The 18,647-nt window shown below is 40.6% G+C and overlaps 1 protein-coding gene across 2 annotated transcripts; it reads left to right on the top strand.

Annotated features, from left to right (window-relative positions):
- Positions 1–1,926: 1,926 nt before the first annotated feature.
- ptbp1a (polypyrimidine tract binding protein 1a) lies at positions 1,927–15,917 on the top strand. Of its 2 annotated transcripts, none has more exons than XM_061063437.1 (16): positions 1,927–2,032; positions 2,811–2,864; positions 3,084–3,111; positions 6,692–6,752; positions 6,913–7,085; positions 7,548–7,694; positions 7,873–8,046; positions 8,469–8,579; positions 8,712–8,892; positions 9,028–9,108; positions 9,290–9,447; positions 10,815–10,848; positions 11,944–12,036; positions 12,279–12,495; positions 12,805–12,882; positions 13,072–15,917. In XM_061063437.1, exons 1-16 carry the CDS (start codon positions 2,025–2,027, stop codon positions 13,202–13,204), a joined length of 1,731 nt encoding a protein of 576 aa, XP_060919420.1. In that variant the 5' UTR covers positions 1,927–2,024; the 3' UTR covers positions 13,205–15,917. The 2 variants fall into 2 exon arrangements, with proteins under 2 accessions (XP_060919420.1, XP_060919419.1); XM_061063436.1 differs by having other exon boundaries at positions 3,081–3,111.
- The last annotated feature ends 2,730 nt before the right edge of the window (positions 15,918–18,647 follow it).

Genomic DNA, 18,647 nt, shown 5'->3' with positions numbered 1-18,647 from the left:
ACCAGTTTTTCTTGTTGTTAATCATGGGCTTTAAACTGCAGACAATGTGATACTTGAATCTAAAATACTAATCGAATCTAAATACTTAAAACCATCTGTTAATTTGAGTAGTTTTAGATCTATATTTGACGCGCCAAACAATCACAAACTGTTGGACTGTGCTGTAAAATAAAAAGGCTTCTGTTTGTGCCTTTGAATTCTCTTTCCAAGGCTCAAATTATAATGTGGTGAATCTACTGAAACCTGATCACATGGGACGACCGCCAAGCAAACATGGCTTAACTCTCCTGATATTTGGTGAATTCTCTAATATACAGTTTGGAAATCTTTGCAATATTGTCTCATATACCCAAGTACTCCACACGGGGTACTTGGGTATTTTTGAGATAGCCATTATTCCCTTCGCAATTTAAGTCCATTAGGCCAGGGTTAGTCTTTGATGGCATGGAGGGAGGAGGGGGGAAACTGCACCAACAAACTAAAATCATCTTCTACTAATAATATAGCACATAACATTTAGATTGTTTTTTTTTAATGTTATTGATCACTATATATATTGTATATATTCAATATTACAAAATAACAACAAAACGACATACTGAATGTAAAGAATGATAAACAAGGGTAAAATGTAAGAAAATATGTTTAATATGACTGTTTATTATTGTGGGGACAGAATTTATAAAAGATTGTTTACAAAAATCATACATTGAATGACATCTTTTTAATTTTTAATAAAGAAAATTTTAAGAAGCTGTTTCTTTAATATTTGCAATCCTATCATAAAAGGAGTTGATGAAAACATGCAACAGGGGGTCCCTATTCGAGGATGATGCTATATGGGGGCCCTTGGCATGACAAAGTACTCTTGCAATAGGCCACACAAGCCTACACGTTAGAGTTAAACGTTACTACAACGTATTGCTACTGCACACTTTAACTGTATTAAATTTGCATCTTATTAGGAAATGTAGAGCATTCCCAATATGCAAAATCGTGTTAGTACCAGCTTGTCTATACAGCTTTTTGCAAATTAGTAACTAAATACCTAAATAAATATTACTTACTTTGGCCATGTTTTGTCTGAGTTGGGTAATTTTACTTATAAGTTGCCTATATTTTGATACACATTAATTACTAGAGTGAGACCTTTGTGTTTAAGTACAGGAAAATGAGCTCATTTTCATACAGTGGTCTGCAAAATAATTTACATCAAAGGGTATTCATTTGGTACAAGTATCGTTCAAATGTTTAACCTACAGCCACTTTCTACCTGTTTGTAGAATGCGATACTTCTCTGTTAAATTAGAATTAGAATTAGAATTATAATATCTTTATTGTCATTATACAATTGTACAACGAAATTATTTGGCTTCACCTTAAAGTGCACACACATACAAGCATCCACAGCTGAAAACAACCAAAGAAGAAATTTAAAAAAAAGGAACTCTCATTCAGGTAAAATGGGTAGGAGTTATTTACAGGTAGTAGCATAACAGAATATAAATAGATATATAGAAATATTAAATAAAGTATTAAATGTAAAATATTACAGAAATATAAATATAAATAAATAAATAAATAAATAAATAAATAAATAAATAAATAAATAAATATATATTGCAGTCTGAAATGTAAATGTTGCAGGAAAAAAAAAGCCCACCTGTTGTGTACTTAGTCCCCTCTTCAGTTAAAATTACTCAGAATTACATTCTCCCCTTATATTTCCAAAAACCCCGTAGCTCAAAGTAAACGTTTCATCACGTTTGAAAAAAACAAAAACAATCACTCCTTACCGCTTTGTATGATGCACTGGAAATTTGCCGCGGCCTTCTTACTTCACAAAATGATAGCCGTCTTGTCCAATCAGGTCCGACGAAGACGCTTGTCCCGCCTTCTTTTGGGCTCTTGAAAGTCCCTGGACTAATCAGCGCTCGCCTCCGTGTGTTCAGCCATTTTGTAAGAAAATCAAGCAAGTCTGCCGCCCTACCTTCGTTTCAGACCTGCAGTTTTTTTCTTGTGCAATGGACGGGTAAGTGTAAAAAGAAACACTCTTTTAAGACTTTAATTTAACAAGGGGGGGGAAAAGCGTAACGCGCGGCAATCCATCTTCGCATTACGGCAGACTTTTTGAAGCCTCGTTGTTTTATCCGCCGTTTGAACTGGAAAGTTTTAGAAACATTTTTTTTTTCCATCAAAACATGCAACAGTTAGGAGGAGCGGAAGCTAACTAGCAAACGGCTAGTCGTGGCCACCGCTTGAACGGACATTTTTTTTTGTAACATTTAATTTCCAACATTAGACAAACGTAACCTTAATGTTCCCACAGATTCCACTTTATTCATTTTCTTTGTAAAAATAACCACCATTTACTCGTTCTGCTCGCTAACGTAGACACTAACTGTTGCTAACGGTACCTTTTCGGTAACTTGGTTTCACGGCAGCTTGAGCGCTGGCTAAAGCAACGTGTCTCATTTCCGCATTCACTTGTCTGCGGATTGCCAGGGCCATGTTGAAGATGTCTGGCCTGAGCATTTCATGTTGATTGAATTAAGAGACGTCTTCGCTCGGTTTTCCATACAGGGTAGGACACTCAACAGCGTTTAGTTTCTTTACATTATATCCCGCAAGTTACTTTTCTGTTATGATCAACTGAATTCGACGGTTTCCGCGACTTCCGATGGAACCTGAACGTCGCTTCTAAAATCACTTTACGATACTTTTAGTGCATTTGCGATTATTTATATTTATTCCATTGTATTGTGAGGTTTCCACTAACATTTCTCATGTATATTATCAACTCATTACAGCCGCCTAGACGCTGAATTGTACCCTCTGGGATCCGGCTACGTCCCTGAAATTGAGTAAGTATTTTTTATGCATGACTGACGTGAGATTGGGTTTTTTTTTGTTGAGGTTATGCATATTCTCATCCCCGAATGAGGAAGTTAGTTAAATGTGCTTTGCGATATAGTAAGTCATTTTGTGAGGACTGTGAGCTTCCTGAGTGCTCAATGCATGGCAAGTGGTCATTTTTCACTATTTCCTTTATATTAATGAATGTTTCCTTCTTTTCACAGCAGTGTCCATGACATATCAGTTGGCACAAAGGTAGGCAACACTTAATCATCTTGATGTTTGTTTGTTGATCCTTGTAACATTGTCTATGTTTCAGAGTTAACAAATTTGTGTCTTATGTTGCCGAATGTTTATATCAAAATAGTTTTAAGATTAGTTTAATGTCAGCAAAATCCAAAGTTATGAAAGCTGGGTTTTACAAACGTTTTGAAATTTCAACTTGCAACAGAAAAAAAAGTCAGAAGTTTGAATTTTCAGTTTGCTTCGGCTTCCTGTGTAATTACAGAACTGCTGCCAAACCATTTCTCCTGTAGTGAGTTAGAAGTTGCACATGTTTTCTCATTTTAAAGATTTACGATATACAATCAAATGATCAGAACATAGAGGTGGCAGCAACTATGAAAACTGTGGAGAAGGAATATTTGCTATTTTAAGTGGAAAAGGTTAGACCACCAAACGCATGGTTTTATGTTGGGTTTTTTTCGTGTCCTTTTTCTGTTAGGTTGTGAGGCTGTTGGGGGAAATGAAACTTCCTGTTGTTTATTTTGTGTGTGTTCTTTAACAGCCTGTTGGCTGTACTGGAATGTTAAGAAAGCAGCTGAATCCTGCATTGATCCTTTTATTCCGTCTTGCTTCTATCACCAGGTTACTTGAACCAGTGAAACAAATTAGTACAGTGTTAATCTTCTGTGCATGAATCTGGTTTTACAATTTCTAGAAATGCACTAGCTGCTGTAAGCTTTTGTAAAGAGAATAGAAGTCCCATTCTGCACGCAAACTTGTTTAAAATGTTGCACATTTGTTTTTGGCAAAGTGCTGGTTGTTAACTCGCATACCCAATAAAAATGCCTGCTTAAGTAGTCATCCTTGGTAACGGCCTGGGGCAGCTATTTGTAGGTAGAGTAATTGAACTAAGGGCTGTAACCATCCTCCCGTAACTGTCCTCCTCCATCCGACCAAAGTCCTTATTGCTGTTTAAACAAGCACTCTAACACACGCCCATAACAGGGACACACCCCACCACCCCCTCTATTTATTTCAGGACTGTGTTTTTAACAGTTTTGTTTATTGGGTGTTGATCAGTTCACAAGACAAGTCATGCGTGCATCTTTTTTTTTTTTTATTGTCTTGTCTTGTTTTCTGATTTTATTTGCTGCAATAATAATGATGTTGAGTTATGGAGCGCTGCTTTGCTGGAATCTGTAATTATTCTGTCTGGGCAGAGCGTCTGGCATTCCGCGGTCACATTCCAATCTCCCCCCCTCCAACCCCCGTGAGGCACAGCTCCCTGCCCCCCTGCACTGGCAAAGGCTGATCACAGTGAGAGAAAAAACATGTCTCTACCTGTGCTCTTTTCCTTTGTGCTTTTCACCGCCATTACCACCCAACAATCCCTGCAACCGAGTCAAAAACAAGGTTGCTCACAAATGCATACCTTTTTTTTTTTTTTTTTTTAAATTCTTTATATATGTAAAAGAAATCCTTTATATATCCTTTCCCTTTTTTGATACATTGCAAATGATTCCAAAAGCCCTTAAAAGTTCAGCTCATGTAGGCCATTTCCATTGTCCGTGAGAGGAAGCTGCTAACCATTCTTAGTATGTCGGCCAATGTGTCATCGTATCCTGAAGGCTACTATTATACTGTTACATCCTGTGCAAACAAAGGATGTGAACGAGTCAATACACATTTAGTGGGTTTGTGATGGAAAAACAGGTTTGGCACGGTGTAGGAGTCAACTAACAAACCATTTATAAGCTGTTTTTCTTCCACTGGCTCTAACACTTTTCCATTTGTGTTTCACTACACTCCCTACCGTACTCCCAGAGCTATAGGAATATTCTTCAGTCAGTTTTTACACAGTCCTCTGTTTTGTATGTGAGTTGATGTTCCCTCCTCTGCACTGTATACAGCCTTAGTTATGTGGTTATTATTAGAATGAGGAAGAAGGGAGTGGGAGGGAGAGGGAGAGAAGGGAGAAAGCAAGTCTTGCCGTAGAACAGTAACCATCAGTCCCCAGGAGGAAGTTTAGCGAAACCCTGGAAGCAGGCCTGATCTTTTTGCTCTTCCTGTTTTGAGTTGGTCTGCTGACTGATAATGTGACACAGCCCGCCCACGAGCACAGAGTCAGGCTGGAGCCACTTCCTTCATTTCTCATGGCTTGCATCTGGCCTCTGCACTTTTATCAAGCAAAAACTTGGTCCCTTGCATTTTCCTTTTACTTGCTAAAGGTCCTCAATCTTGCACTCTTACTAAAATTGCAATGCAATTTTCTTTACTACTACAAAACCTATCCCCTCCTGTATGTGAACAAAGAGCCCATTCCCATCCCCCCCCCCCCCCCCCCCCCCCCCCTCATAATCTTTCCTTTGTATACATTGCTCCCTTTGTGTCTTGTAGCTTATTGTGGATTTTAATCATTGTATGTCACTGATTTCCTGTCATGTTTGAACTCTGTCTCTTCAGATTTGAAATGTTAGGGGACCCTGCTCCTCAATCCTTAATTAGAAAGTGTAGGAATGTGTCTTGTTGTTTCAAGTTCATGAATTGAGATAGCAGACCCTGTGTGTGTGTGTGGGGCGGGGGGGGCCTCAAGAGTGAGAGTGGCTGTCTAAGCCCAACCATCTGGAAGTCAAAGGGTAGTTTATACTACTGCTAACCGTGTGGTGCCCTCAGAGCCAGTAACTTTGTACCTCCACCAAACGATTGCTGTCAGATTAATTAACCTGGCCTTTTATCAGAAGATTTTGCAGACTGACTCCTAAACCCATGACTGTCTTGCAAATGTAAAAGCCAATTCTCACAAGGTAGAGGAGAATGCTTGCAAACCTGCATAACCGGTTGTTTTAAAAGCGCTCCAAGGCTCTTCAACTCCCAGAGAGTCCTTAGGGCTCCATATGTGTGTGTGCTGCCATATAACAATGCAGCTAGTCTCAGCCAGAACAGGACCTCCATTGTAGAGTGTGGTAGAGCTTAGACTGCTGAGCCACTTCTTGTGACTGCTATACTTCATCTCCCACATCCACAAACACACACACAGCCCTGGAAACGCATTTTAAATCTACCAGACATAGAGAGAGACAGCAGACAGTGAACTAGTGTGGGCTGGATGTATCCCCATCTTGTCTCCCTCCCTTTCCAGAGGGCTTCAGAGTGTTATCCTTTCTCCTAATACTGAATTATGAGAAGATGGGTTGTACTGACTGACAGCTGCTGTTGAGATAAGCTTATACTGCTGTCTTGAGAGCTTAAATCTGAACAGTAGCTGTTCATCAAGTGTGAAGAATGATAACTTGGCACATTGGCTCATGTCAGAAATAATGGCTCATCTGTGACTTAAAGGGTTTAAATTGGACATTGCTGTTGGAGAAGAGTAAAAAATGGGTTGGGAAGTCAAATATTCGTTCTTAAAAGCTTGTTCCCTAAATTCCTGCTGGTGGGGAAGGTGGAGTTCTCCTCAAGCGTGTTTGCTCAATCCTCTTTTGGTTATCAGATTACTTCCTGCTTATCACACAATGGCTCTGAAATATGAGAGCCAAGCTCTCCACCTGCCATGCTGTGCCCTCATTGGTGAAAGCACTGAAGTGAACCATTGTTTTCTCTCCTTCTGCAGAGGGGATCCGACGAACTCTTTTCTTCCTGCATAACCAACGGGCCCTATATCATGAGCTCAGGTAGGGCTGTTGCCATGGAGGGGGGGCTAGCATCCTCTTTTATTGAAGTGCTTGTCGTGTCTGTGTTGTTTGTGTTGCCATGGTGATCAATCCATTATTCAAGACGAACCAGCGCCTTCTGTTCTCTCCCTGATTGTATCTGCTTCTGTTTTCCTCGCAGCCAATGGCAACGACAGCAAAAAATTCAAAGGTGACGTCCGCAGTCCCGGTGTTCCGTCACGTGTGGTCCACGTTCGCAAGCTGCCCAACGACATAAATGAGGCTGAGGTTATTGGACTGGGACTGCCCTTTGGGAAGGTCACTAATCTGCTGATGCTGAAAGGAAAGAACCAGGTAAGGACAAATGCATGCAGGTGTCCTCACCAAACCTGTATGACTGGCACTGCTGGGAGAAATTTCTCTAAAGATGTGGGAAAAGGGGATCAGCTTCCAGCCTTTTGTCCTGACCTGATGATAATAACAATGAACCTATTGTTACATCCGTGTAGTATAGAAGGTGAACTTAAATTGTACTTGATGAAATATTCGAGAGACATGCAATGTCATTTCTATGAATGTCTTTATTATCTCCTGTTTTCTATCACCACAAGCTTGGTGTAAGAATCAATAAAGATGTTAAGTAAAACTGTGATGGGCAGTGAATACTAACTAGTACTGGCAACGATCATGATTTAAAGGGCCTACTACAGGTCTGATGAGTTAATGGGAGAGCTTGTTAAATATTGACTATGTTTGGTGTCTTAGCATATGTGATTGGAGAAATAAATGTGACGTTTCACTAATCCTCTCCTGCAGGCGTTCTTGGAACTGAACAGCGAGGAGTGTGCACAGACGATGGTGAGCTACTACTCCTCTGTCACTCCTGTCATCAGAAACCACCCCATTTATATGCAGTACTCAACCCACAAGGAGCTCAAGACGGACAACTCACCCAACCAAGTGGTAAGAGCGTGTGTTCATGCATACACCCGAGCTTTAATTGTCCTCTATTCAATTTGAGTCCTTAATGAAGCAATGTAATGTTGTGTTCAAGAATTTGGTTGCGAATACTAAAACATGTAAGAAAGCTTCAACAAAGAACTGAAATACACTGTCTCATCCGGTCATTCTTTCTCTGTAGCGTGCCCAGGCAGCTCTGCAGGCAGTCAATGCACTTCACGGAGGAGGAATTGGAAGCATGGCCATTCCTGCAGATGCCAGTAGCCTTGGTGGTGGAGGACTAAGCCAAAGTCCTGTCCTTAGAGTGATCGTAGAAAACCTCTTCTACCCTGTCACCTTGGATGTACTACACCAGGTACAGACTGTAATTTGGCTGAGTGACCTCACCTCTTAATGTGTTTGATAAACTACAATCTACTGTTTCTCAATTACTCAAATTAGTGGAATATGGAACTGGGTTATATCATGTGAACTTCCACACAGACTGATTCTGACTGATTAGAACTGATGCACAGCTTGACAACCCATTCCAGGCTCCATTTTTGCATTCTTGTCTACTTCCCCCTCTTCATTATTTTACCAATAAATATTTGTCTGCAGCGCTTATTTATTTAATTTTCTGCACTATGATTCTGGTAGTGCTTCAAAAACATGTAATTGACTCTTGTTTTAAGAGGATATACATACAAATTGGGTTGTGTGTTAAGAATTCTATTCTTTTTTTGTCAAGAATGGTGTTGTTATGTTATCTCTGATCATGCGTCCTTCCCTCCTCAGATATTCTCTAAGTTTGGCACTGTGCTGAAGATCATCACATTCACTAAGAACAACCAGTTCCAAGCTCTAATCCAGTATGCCGATGGCATGACAGCTCAGCATGCCAAGCTGGTAAGGCGTGTATAACAAATGCTCTTCGTGTCAAGGTCTCAGTAGAACGTTGTTACCTTTTGAGTAACAGATTAACGTGTGCTTTTTCACATTTACAGTTTAATAACCTGTGTACTCCAATATCTTTCTCAGTCTCTGGATGGGCAGAACATCTACAATGCCTGCTGTACCCTGAGAATCAGCTTCTCCAAGCTCACCAGCCTCAATGTCAAGTACAACAATGATAAAAGCAGGGATTACACCCGACCAGACCTCCCAACTGCAGATTCACAGCAATCCCTTGACCACCAGACCATGGCAGCTGCTGCATTTGGTAAGAATGAGACATAATTTAAGTAAAAGTTTTTCCATCACATCTATAAATGGTAAACATGTATTTCTACATATTCCACTTTTTTTTTACTTTCACCATACATATGTTAAAAATATATGTTTCCTCTTGTCCCAGCTGCTCCAGGCATAATCTCAGCTTCTCCGTACGGTGGAGCTCATGCCTTTCCACCAACCTTTGCTATCCAGCAGACAGCAGGTCAGTACAAAACTCTCACTGTTAAAATGATACCTGTTTCCTGTCTCCACATGGCTGCATGCAGAGAAACCAATTAGCCTTTCTGCTGACTCATTTATTTCCCAGTCATCTTGTTCTTACCAGATACCTTCAGTATGAGGAGAGAAATATGATGGAATGATTATTATTTTGTTCCTCGTAGGTCTGTCCATGCCTGGTATGCCCAGTGCCCTGGCATCCCTGGGTATGAGCCATGGAAGCATGGCGGCAGCAGCAGCAGCAGCTAGCCGGCTCGGCCTGTCAGGACTCGCTCCCTCTGCGGGAAACAATGTCTTACTGGTCAGCAATCTGAACCCTGAGGTCAGTAAACTTGCTAGGCTTGAACAGATCTAAATCCTGCTCTGTCAGTACAGTGCTGATAAACATAAAATGTTACCGTGCCATTTTTTTTTTTACACTTGGTTCATGAATCCATTTGTTCAAGGGTTCCTGTGTTTTTGCCCCCAATATCGAACCAGGTCTAGATCACGCAACTAAGAGTGCTCGTACCAAAGTTTAAAATAAAGAAAGGGGGGGTCATCAAGTCCAAACCTTTTCTCTTTCAGGCCCTCTCTGTGTTCGAACAATCCTGCTGCATTTCTGACCTGCCACTTTGCTCACTGTGAATTTTAAGTTTATTCAAAACACTAACTTCTTTTTTTAAACTTACCATTTCATATCTTCATTTTTGTCCATTAGTTGAAATCATTCTTGAGTTGTTGGAGAGACAATATTACTTTTTTCTAGATCTATTTAAAGAACAACACCATGTCTGTGATTAAGGTCTTTAGGAGGTATAAGTAGTCTGTCACACTTGTTACATTTAATGTAGCTATGTAGTTGCAACATTGAGCATGTTAACTTTAAACATAGCTTTTAGAGTTTAAACAGGGTTATTGTAACTGATATTCAGATTTGACTGTTTTATCATGATAAAAGTTGAAGTAATTCAGAACAACATAGTATGTAATTTAAAAGTACATATTGTCTCTGCCTTTTTCTGTATTTCATTGTTAATCTTTTGTTTCTCTTCTTTTTCTCCTAGTGTTCCCATAGTGACAGTGCATTTTAATTTAGCCAATTCTACTGTCTGAAGCACTACATTTCTTTGTGTATACTGACCTTGTTTTTTTACCTCCTTTTTCTCTCTCTTCTTCCTCTGTCCCCCTCTCCCTCTTTTTGTGTTTTAAAAAAAAAAACCTCATCCCAACTCTTGCCAACTGACTGCACGCCCCACGACCAATTGTTCCTTCTCTCCTCCTCTCTCCCACCCCTGCCACTCCTCTGTAACCACAACTACAACCCCTCCATACAACCACCCTTTTTCTCCATAATTAATTTCCCCCAATTTGGATTCCACCCACAAATTCAAAATACAACATTGGCAACCTTGATTTTGCCATCATATCGCCACTCTCTTCTTTCTTTCCTCCTCTTCTACCATTCTCATGCTGTTTGAATCTACTCCTCCTCTTGTCCTCTCTTCATTCTCTCTGTCCCTCATGCCTCTCCTTCCTCCATGGTACTGTGGCCTTCCTGTGGACCTCGCTGCCTGTGGCCTGCGGACATGTCCCGACTCCACTCCACTGTCCTCCACTCCGCTCCGTCTCTTTTCCCCTGTCCCCTGTCCCCTGTCCCCTATCCCCCTTTGGCCCCCTGCCCCGCTGCTCCCCCTGCTGTCTCTAAAGAGCGTTACGCCACACTGCCTCTTTATTCTTTTCGGTACGTTATCATCCTTTCATCTCTTTTTATTTATTACTACTGTTACCTCGCAAGGTGGGCATGTCTTGTCTCATGTTGTTGGCTTTGTTTTTTTATTTTTAACCACTGATGTCTTGTCATCAGCCTTACAGGGCTATGAGGGGTGGGGGTGTCTTTGTTTGGGGGTTTGTATGACCTGTTTTGGTTGTTGTGGGTTTGTGTGAGGAAACTAAGGTGAGAATGCCTCACAAAGCTGCAGCATTTCATTAAAATTTAAACAGCAGTACTTTCCCCTCCATAGGCAAAAAGAAAAACATTTGCAGTTTTTCATCTTCAAAGAGCGCCCCAACGGAAATAGCGCCTCACTAAATAGAAATATTGGGATCATTTTGTTCAGGGATGAGGCGAGAAGCCAACCTAAATACTAAAGCTTCACCCCCAGGAGCAGGATAAAAGTCAACACTTTATTTGGTTTTGCATGGTCCAATTTTAAACCATGAAAATTCATCAAATTTCCATTTTTTTTTTCATATGTTAATTCTTTTTAGCGGGTGCCCCAAGTCACTTAGCAACAGTACATGGATGAAATGCTGCTGCTTTTTTAGTGTTTGAGTTGACATATCTCTTGGATTATGTCACCATATAATTATTTTTTGCAGTTTGTCTCAGTTACTCTAACGTAGGTATGTGCATGTTTAGTTTACCCCTGCATGTCTCTCTCTCTCTCTCTCTCTCTCAGGCCCTCAAGTTAGTCAAAAAATCAACTTCAATCAATACTACTCTTTTTTATTTTTTTTTTTAAACACTTTGATTTATGCCTTCAAATCACTACCCCTCCCCTTACCCCCATACCCATTATAGCAATCATCTTCTGTGTAATTGTTATCTAGCAGGGCTCATGTAGGATTAATTTAAGCGAGTCCACTGAACATAAAATTAGTAGAAGAGCCTGACTATTACTTATATTTCTGACAGTATTCATTCAGTTTCTGTATAAATGTCCTAGAGTTATTGGGTTTAACTGTTTTTGTTGCTGTGATTGGTTGTGTAGCTCCTGTTAAGGTTGAGTTCTTCTATGCTGCACTCTTATTGTGACACCCTCCTCTTCCTCCTTAGGTGTGTATGGCGACGTGATGAGAGTGAAGATCCTGTTCAATAAAAAGGAGAATGCTCTGATCCAGATGTCTGATAGCACACAGGCACAGCTAGGTAGCTACACACAAGCTCTACAAAGCACTGTTGGCTTCTAATAGCCAATAGGAAGCCAAGACATTGATCTACCATGTTGTTTTATCCTTTCTCTTCACATCATTTTATCATCCTGTACCCATGTTTCAAATCTTTTTCTTGTCTCAACTGAAGTAGACGACAATATATGAGTAAACAGTATCAATCGGAGAGTCTTGTTGACAGATGTTTTAACAAACAAGTGTTGACTGTCTTTTTCTCAGCTATGAGCCACCTGAGCGGCCAGCGTCTTCATGGCAGAGACATGCGCGTGACATTTTCCAAACACACCACCGTGCAGCTCCCCAGAGAAGGCCACGAGGACCAGGGCCTCACAAAGGACTACGGCAACTCACCGCTGCATCGTTTCAAGAAGCCTGGCTCCAAAAATTACTCCAACATCTTCCCACCCTCCGCAACACTCCACCTCTCCAACATACCGTGAGTGCTGCCGCGAGAGGCTCATTTTCATTCCCTCTCTCTCCCTGGTAGCTTTTGCACTCTAAGCTTTTTTGCTTTGTAGTCCTGAGTCATTTTTATTTTTTAAGTGCCTGGGATTACGTAGCTGTGACGGTATTCCCTAAATTATGCATCTCTAAATGTGCATGTCAAAGGGTTTTACATTTAATGATGTCCTGTGTGTGTTGTTTCAACATACCAGAAAATAGTCTAAAATATGCTATTAAGTTCAGTCTGTAAACCCTCATAAATGCTTCTTGTTAAACTCTTTGTTTTCCTCGCTACTTTCAGGCCGTCTGTGGTGGAGGATGACCTCAGGAGACTTTTTGCCAGCTCAGGAGCCACAGTCAAAGCCTTCAAATTCTTTCAGTAAGTGTCATTCCAGTTGTGCTCAGTTTTGTTTTATGTTTATGTCCTTTTATTGTTTGATAAATTCCTGTTTTTCTAAAGAAAAAATTACAGCTTCAAGCACAATGCAGCAAATTGCAAGCAATATTCTCAAACCTAGGCGGCTTTTTGACTTTTTCAAAACACACAATATTCTTTTTTAATTAACAGAAAGGATCGCAAGATGGCCCTGATCCAGATGGGCTCAGTGGAGGAAGCGATTGAGTCCCTCATCGAGTTCCACAACCACGATCTGGGAGAGAACCACCACCTTCGAGTGTCCTTCTCCAAGTCCACCATCTGAGTGCCTTCTCTTCCTCCCTCCAAGCCTGTTGCCACCTGAATGCTACTTTTGTCAAGGTTGCCTTCAGTGGAAACGGCCACCATTACATATTTATGGCTGTGGTTCTTTGTAGATATTGCTCCCCTGACCTCAACTCTTACTTATATCCTACTTCTAAAGTTATAAGTATTAGCTATTGGTATAAAATGTCAACATTTCTGATTTAAAAAAATTGAAATATTTGATTTCTGGGATTCAAATTGTTTTTAATTCTATCCCCCATTAATAACATTAATTATAGAGTAGTTTATTTCGGCCCTGCAAAATTGATGGTATTTTTCTTTTAGTCCTCAGACATAATGCATTATTGTATCAACCTTAATCAGACAGAAAGTTGTCTTTACCTCATGATTACGTTATCTCTTTGACTTTATTAAAGGTTAGCTAAGATGGCACAAGAAAAGAGCCCTTACTCTACTCAGGAATCAGTTAGGGCAATCAAAGCAAGCATGTTTCTGATCAATTAGTAGTTTCAGTAGTTCTTTGTAGACCAGCCTAATTAATTTGATCCAGTATATAGTTTTAGGAGGGGTCTTGGGGAAGGGGCAGCATTCTGCAATGAACCATGTTATTACTTCGGAGGGCAAGTACAGGCAGCCGATGAACAGTCACTTTAGACCAAATCGCTAAAAAAAAAAAAAAGACACCCTCCACCATGGATGTATGCTTCTATGGATGAATCACATCCATACCAGACACACTTCAGCATTCCTTGTACTATGATAGTCGTGTGGATATATCTGTGTGCCTTTTTTCAAATGCCACTTTGAACCTGTTTGGCCAGTTGGAAACAGTTTTACACAAAAGATTTAGTTCTGGCTCACAGCAATTTATTTCCTTAGTTTCCATTTAGATTTGTTTTCTCTCTGGCAACACACGCCTTCTTGCTTTGGGGGATCCATACCACTATCTGAAGTTATTCAATAAGGACACAGTCTTCTGTCAATGCCTTTATATACAGTCTTGTGCCTTACTCTGCCCCAACTGTTTGGCCTAGAGCATCGCTCTGGCTTCATTTGGACAGGACATGGCTCTTTAAATGCTCCCCCCCATGCCTTTTGGTATGTACCAGCATTGTAAGAACACAGGATGGGGGGGGTCATCAATCTTCAGTTTTCTCTTAAGAACACAAATGTTTATCATTAGCTTTGTATGCATATATCCCTGTTTTATGTATGTAGAAACTATGAATGTAAGTCAGTTAGATGCCTTATATTTTTACTAGGTGGTGTAGCTCTGTTAGGTGTTTTGTGGCACGAGTTGAGCTGGATCCAGCCCTCCTGTCTTATAGTCCCCACTCGCCTCCATTAAGTTCTCTCTCAGTAGGGATAATGGTGATGGGGGGCCTCATTTAACCATATTATGTTCATCTATATGTGGACACATATATTCATTTATCTTTTCTTTAAATGTTAGCATTTACACGTGTATCACTTCTACGCTTAACTGATACCTGTATGTAGTGGCTGGGTTTGATTATTATCACAGTGCCTTGACTCCTTAAGTTTTTAGTGTGAGGCTGAAACACTCTCTGGCCCCTGTCAGTTGACTTTGTTTACCTCTCATTCAGGTGTGTATCTGACCTGTCTGAAAAGATGCCTTTATTTCATTTTTATTCAGGTAACCCTACCTGTGAGAGGGCAGCTTGGAGGCATTTGTCAACAGAAAGTACCAACAGCCTTTGACTATGCCTAAAAAAACAAACAAACCCAGTTTTATGTTTTTGCTTAAGTTCAAGATTCAGGGTGAGAGAAGCCCTCGCCCACTCCCAGTCTGCCTAACTGTGCCACAGTCAGGTTCTTTAGTGCACTTTTCCTCAATGATAGGTCCAACTTGGTACCATCACGCTGAAGTCTTAAACATCGTCACATTCCTGCGTGCCTCAAGCACCAGTTTCCACAATCTCGACCACTGTAGTTTTGGACCAGATGCAGACGAGCTCTGTCTCTATTTTTGTAAAAGATTGTTATGCATGGTGTAACGAAGCTTCATGTAGCTACAGACGGTTATTGCTGTTAAGGACCAAAGTATCTTCTACCCCCGCTGTTTTGATGTGTTGTGATTGTTTTTTCTTTTTCACATTCCTGCTATTCCACAGATACACAAATTTTCAGTGTCCTTTTTTCTCTCCAGTTGCTCAAATGACAAAAGTCACATCAGTTTGAAATATCTTTTTAGTTTCATCCTTTACTGTAAACTGTATCCTGTTTTGTTTGACTTTACAAAGAGCCTACTTTGGTAGAGATTGCCTTAGAATGGATACTTAAATGAACCACAGTCCTAGCTGTGATGTTGACTGTGTAGATTATATGCCTTTCCATTTTTGTTAAAAGCTTTTATTTTCTCTCCTTTTTTTTATAGGGGGTGGGGTGGGGTTATTGTATGAAGTTGGGTTGATGGTTGTACATATTCATGTTTTTGTACCACAAATTCATTTGGATTATTTCCACTTTAAGTTCAAAACATGTATATTTTGATAAAACAATACAGACCTATTAGGCTCTTGGAGCTGTAAAAACAGAAAAAAAGCCTTTTGTAACACAAAGACATTAAACTATCTGAACACACAAATGTCTCTGTATGTGCCCCCCCACCCCCACCCCTTTGCCATTCTGTTCTTGTCTCTTGCATCTTCTGCTGCCTTCAATAAATCTTTAGTTTGTTCCTTCTTTCATCTGGCCTCATTTGGTTTCTGTTTCTTCCTCTTTGCTGTGGAACTACTGCTCTTTAACAGGTAACACTTTGTAACATTTTCCCCTTTTCCCATCCTGTTTACTCCTGGTGGGGAGTTTTTTTTTCTTTCACTGTATTTCCCACTTTGCACTCATCCCATCTGAAACTTGACTGACCGCTCATCTGAGCCCCGCTCAATCCCCCCGATGAAACAGCTGCCATGACGATGGCAGGGTTGAGAGTTAATTTGATATGCAGCGCCGGATGCTTGCTGTTCTCAATGATTCTGAATAATCCTCCATCCTCTGTGATCTTCTTTGACCTTTTCGGTTTAGCAGGTCTGTCTTAGAAAGAGAGCCAGGTTGCTGTGGAAACCAAGTGCCTGTATAGCATATGATGAATAATGAAGATAAAACATAAGCATTGGGGCATATCTGGCATCGCTTCCTGGGGATGTGAGAAACAAACCTCAATGACACACTAGCTGTTCATCTACTGAACCACTAGGGGGAGGTCTTGCTCTCTGCTGGCAATCAAAGGCTGTTGAGCAGAGGTGACTTTACCTGCCACTCACACAATGTCAATAGTTAGTGGCTTAATCTCAAGTGCCTCCTTGGGCTTTCTGGCATTATACCCTCTTTTTTCCTTCTTTCTTCGACTTCCTTACAGAACTGCAGAGAGGATTAACCTCACATCTTCCCTGCCTTTTCAGACAGGGACAAATGACAGAAAAGGAGAACGAGTCCACTGCTGTCTGTATTTGTGGTAGAGAAGTGCTGGATTTCTGTCATATAAACCCAGCTATTTTCAAAGTGTGGTCTTGAATGTAGCGTGCTCCAACTGAGCGTGAACACCAGAGAAAAAGGCATTTGTTTGTTCTCCTGTTCCTTGGCATAAGCAAGTGTGCTTGAAGGTCGTAGAAATGACAGATACCTGCATCCTACTCGCTGGATAACAGCAAGCTGTTGGATTCTAAAAGCAGATACTTTATTTGAATGTTTCCCTTCAGGTTTCAGAACAGTCACCTTTGAAAGATATCTTCAGGCATCCTTTTTAAACATCTTCAGTGTGTCTCTACAAGTCAGGGAAACTCAATGGCAGCAACTGGCGGCTTTGATGCTGCTTTGATACCTCAGACTCTTGTTTACTTGCAGCTTCTTTAGTATCTCGCTCTGCACCAAGAGTAATTTAGAGCAGTGAGCAGTCTACACAGCATCCTCTGCGGAATACACTGAAATGCAAAGAGATTGCATAATTGGGTGGAAGGAGAACTCAAAGTAAAATGATCCAAACATAGATTTGTGATGTGTTTTTGGGGTTATCAAATTTAAGAAGTCAACTGCACACAAAATATGAATCTGTGGAGACACTATGAAGGTAAAGAACTAGTTGGCACTACCTGTCCGTCAGGTACAGAAAAACATTCTCCTAAACTGCTCTGATGAAAAAGTAATTTGACACCAAAGAAAGATGCAATTCTGTTTATGCTTATAGCTCCGGTACGACATCCAAAATGTCACTCCCCAATTGTTCTGTAACTATTTAAACGTGTCATGCATGTCACCATATTGCTCCACCTCCCTTTTTGGCATTTGTTTGCAGACCCATGGGAAGATCTTGGCTTTCTCCAGCGCCCTGTGCAAAGGGGGACTAAATGAAACCATGTGGGGGTTGTGATCCTTCCACATCTGGGAACATTTATTTCCATTAGCGCTGTGGCCTCTAATCAAGCAAATATATCCCAAAACGCCAAGGCCACACTCACAAATGGTGGCCTAGAGGTCAAATGGATCAAAAGACAGTCTTGTGTAAACTTTGTGACATGTTCAATCCATACATTCGCCTCAGGAAAAAATGTTGGATGTCTGTTTTAGATAGACTAGATTTTTACATTTTGGTAGCAAGCAGCTTGAAGACAGAGATCCAGAGCTGTGAGATAATTTATGTCTTGTATGTGCAGAGTTAAACTGCTGAGCAATCACATACTAAACCAGCTCTAAAATGCCAGATTGTACACCCTTTAAAGGAGGATTGCGTCCATACAGTAACTCTTAAAGCCACATTCCTTTTAAGATTTAGGTTCACTTAAAAGGCCTTTATGTCTGGATACATCCAATCGTGTGTAGTCTGCACAGCTTACACGAGATTTAGACTCACTTTCAGAGTGACGCAGCACAGATGAAGCCTGAAGCTGAGGAGAACGATGCGTCTTTGGTCGACAGTGACACTCCTTTAAAAAAAAAAAAAAAAAGCCATCCGGAGACTATCCACCTGTTTCCATATGCACGCCTCAGACAGATGTTGAATAATTCATCCACAGAGGCGGACAACATGCAGCTGTATTTGGGTTATGGGGGTGCATGAGTTCTCTCTCCCTGCCTGAATTCTCGCAGCCCAAATTACAGGCATTACTTTGCAGGCAGAGCAGGGCAAAGCAAAAAAAAAAAAAAAAAACTAGGACACTTTGCATAAAAGATCCAACAGAGAGGCACAATGAGAAGTGAAAGACGGCGCGGCAGTTTAAGATCATAACGGGGGTTTGTTTGGATGGGTACAAGTCAAATTGATTTGTGAAAAACTGTCATTTGTAGGAGTTTGTACATTGCAGAAAAACCCGTTAATCTCTATTGATTGTGTGCCTGCTAACCATTCTAATTGCCTTTTAAAGAATGCAAATGAGCTTGTTGCAAATAATTTCCTTGGATCAATTCCTATCTTGTTGAAATCCTCA

This window comes from Labrus mixtus, chromosome 18 (genome assembly GCF_963584025.1).
Source record: "Labrus mixtus chromosome 18, fLabMix1.1, whole genome shotgun sequence".
Lineage (NCBI taxonomy): Eukaryota > Metazoa > Chordata > Actinopteri > Labriformes > Labridae > Labrus > Labrus mixtus.
This window is presented reverse-complemented; position numbering and strand designations above follow the sequence as displayed.

Bases quoted from the DNA above. Each gene is read 5' to 3' on its own strand.
- ptbp1a (XM_061063436.1), top strand. The intron at 8,047-8,468 runs GTACAGACTGTA...TTCCCTCCTCAG, and splicing joins CCTTGGATGTACTACACCAG to ATATTCTCTAAGTTTGGCAC. The intron at 12,883-13,071 runs GTAAGTGTCATT...TTTAATTAACAG, and splicing joins AAAGCCTTCAAATTCTTTCA to AAAGGATCGCAAGATGGCCC.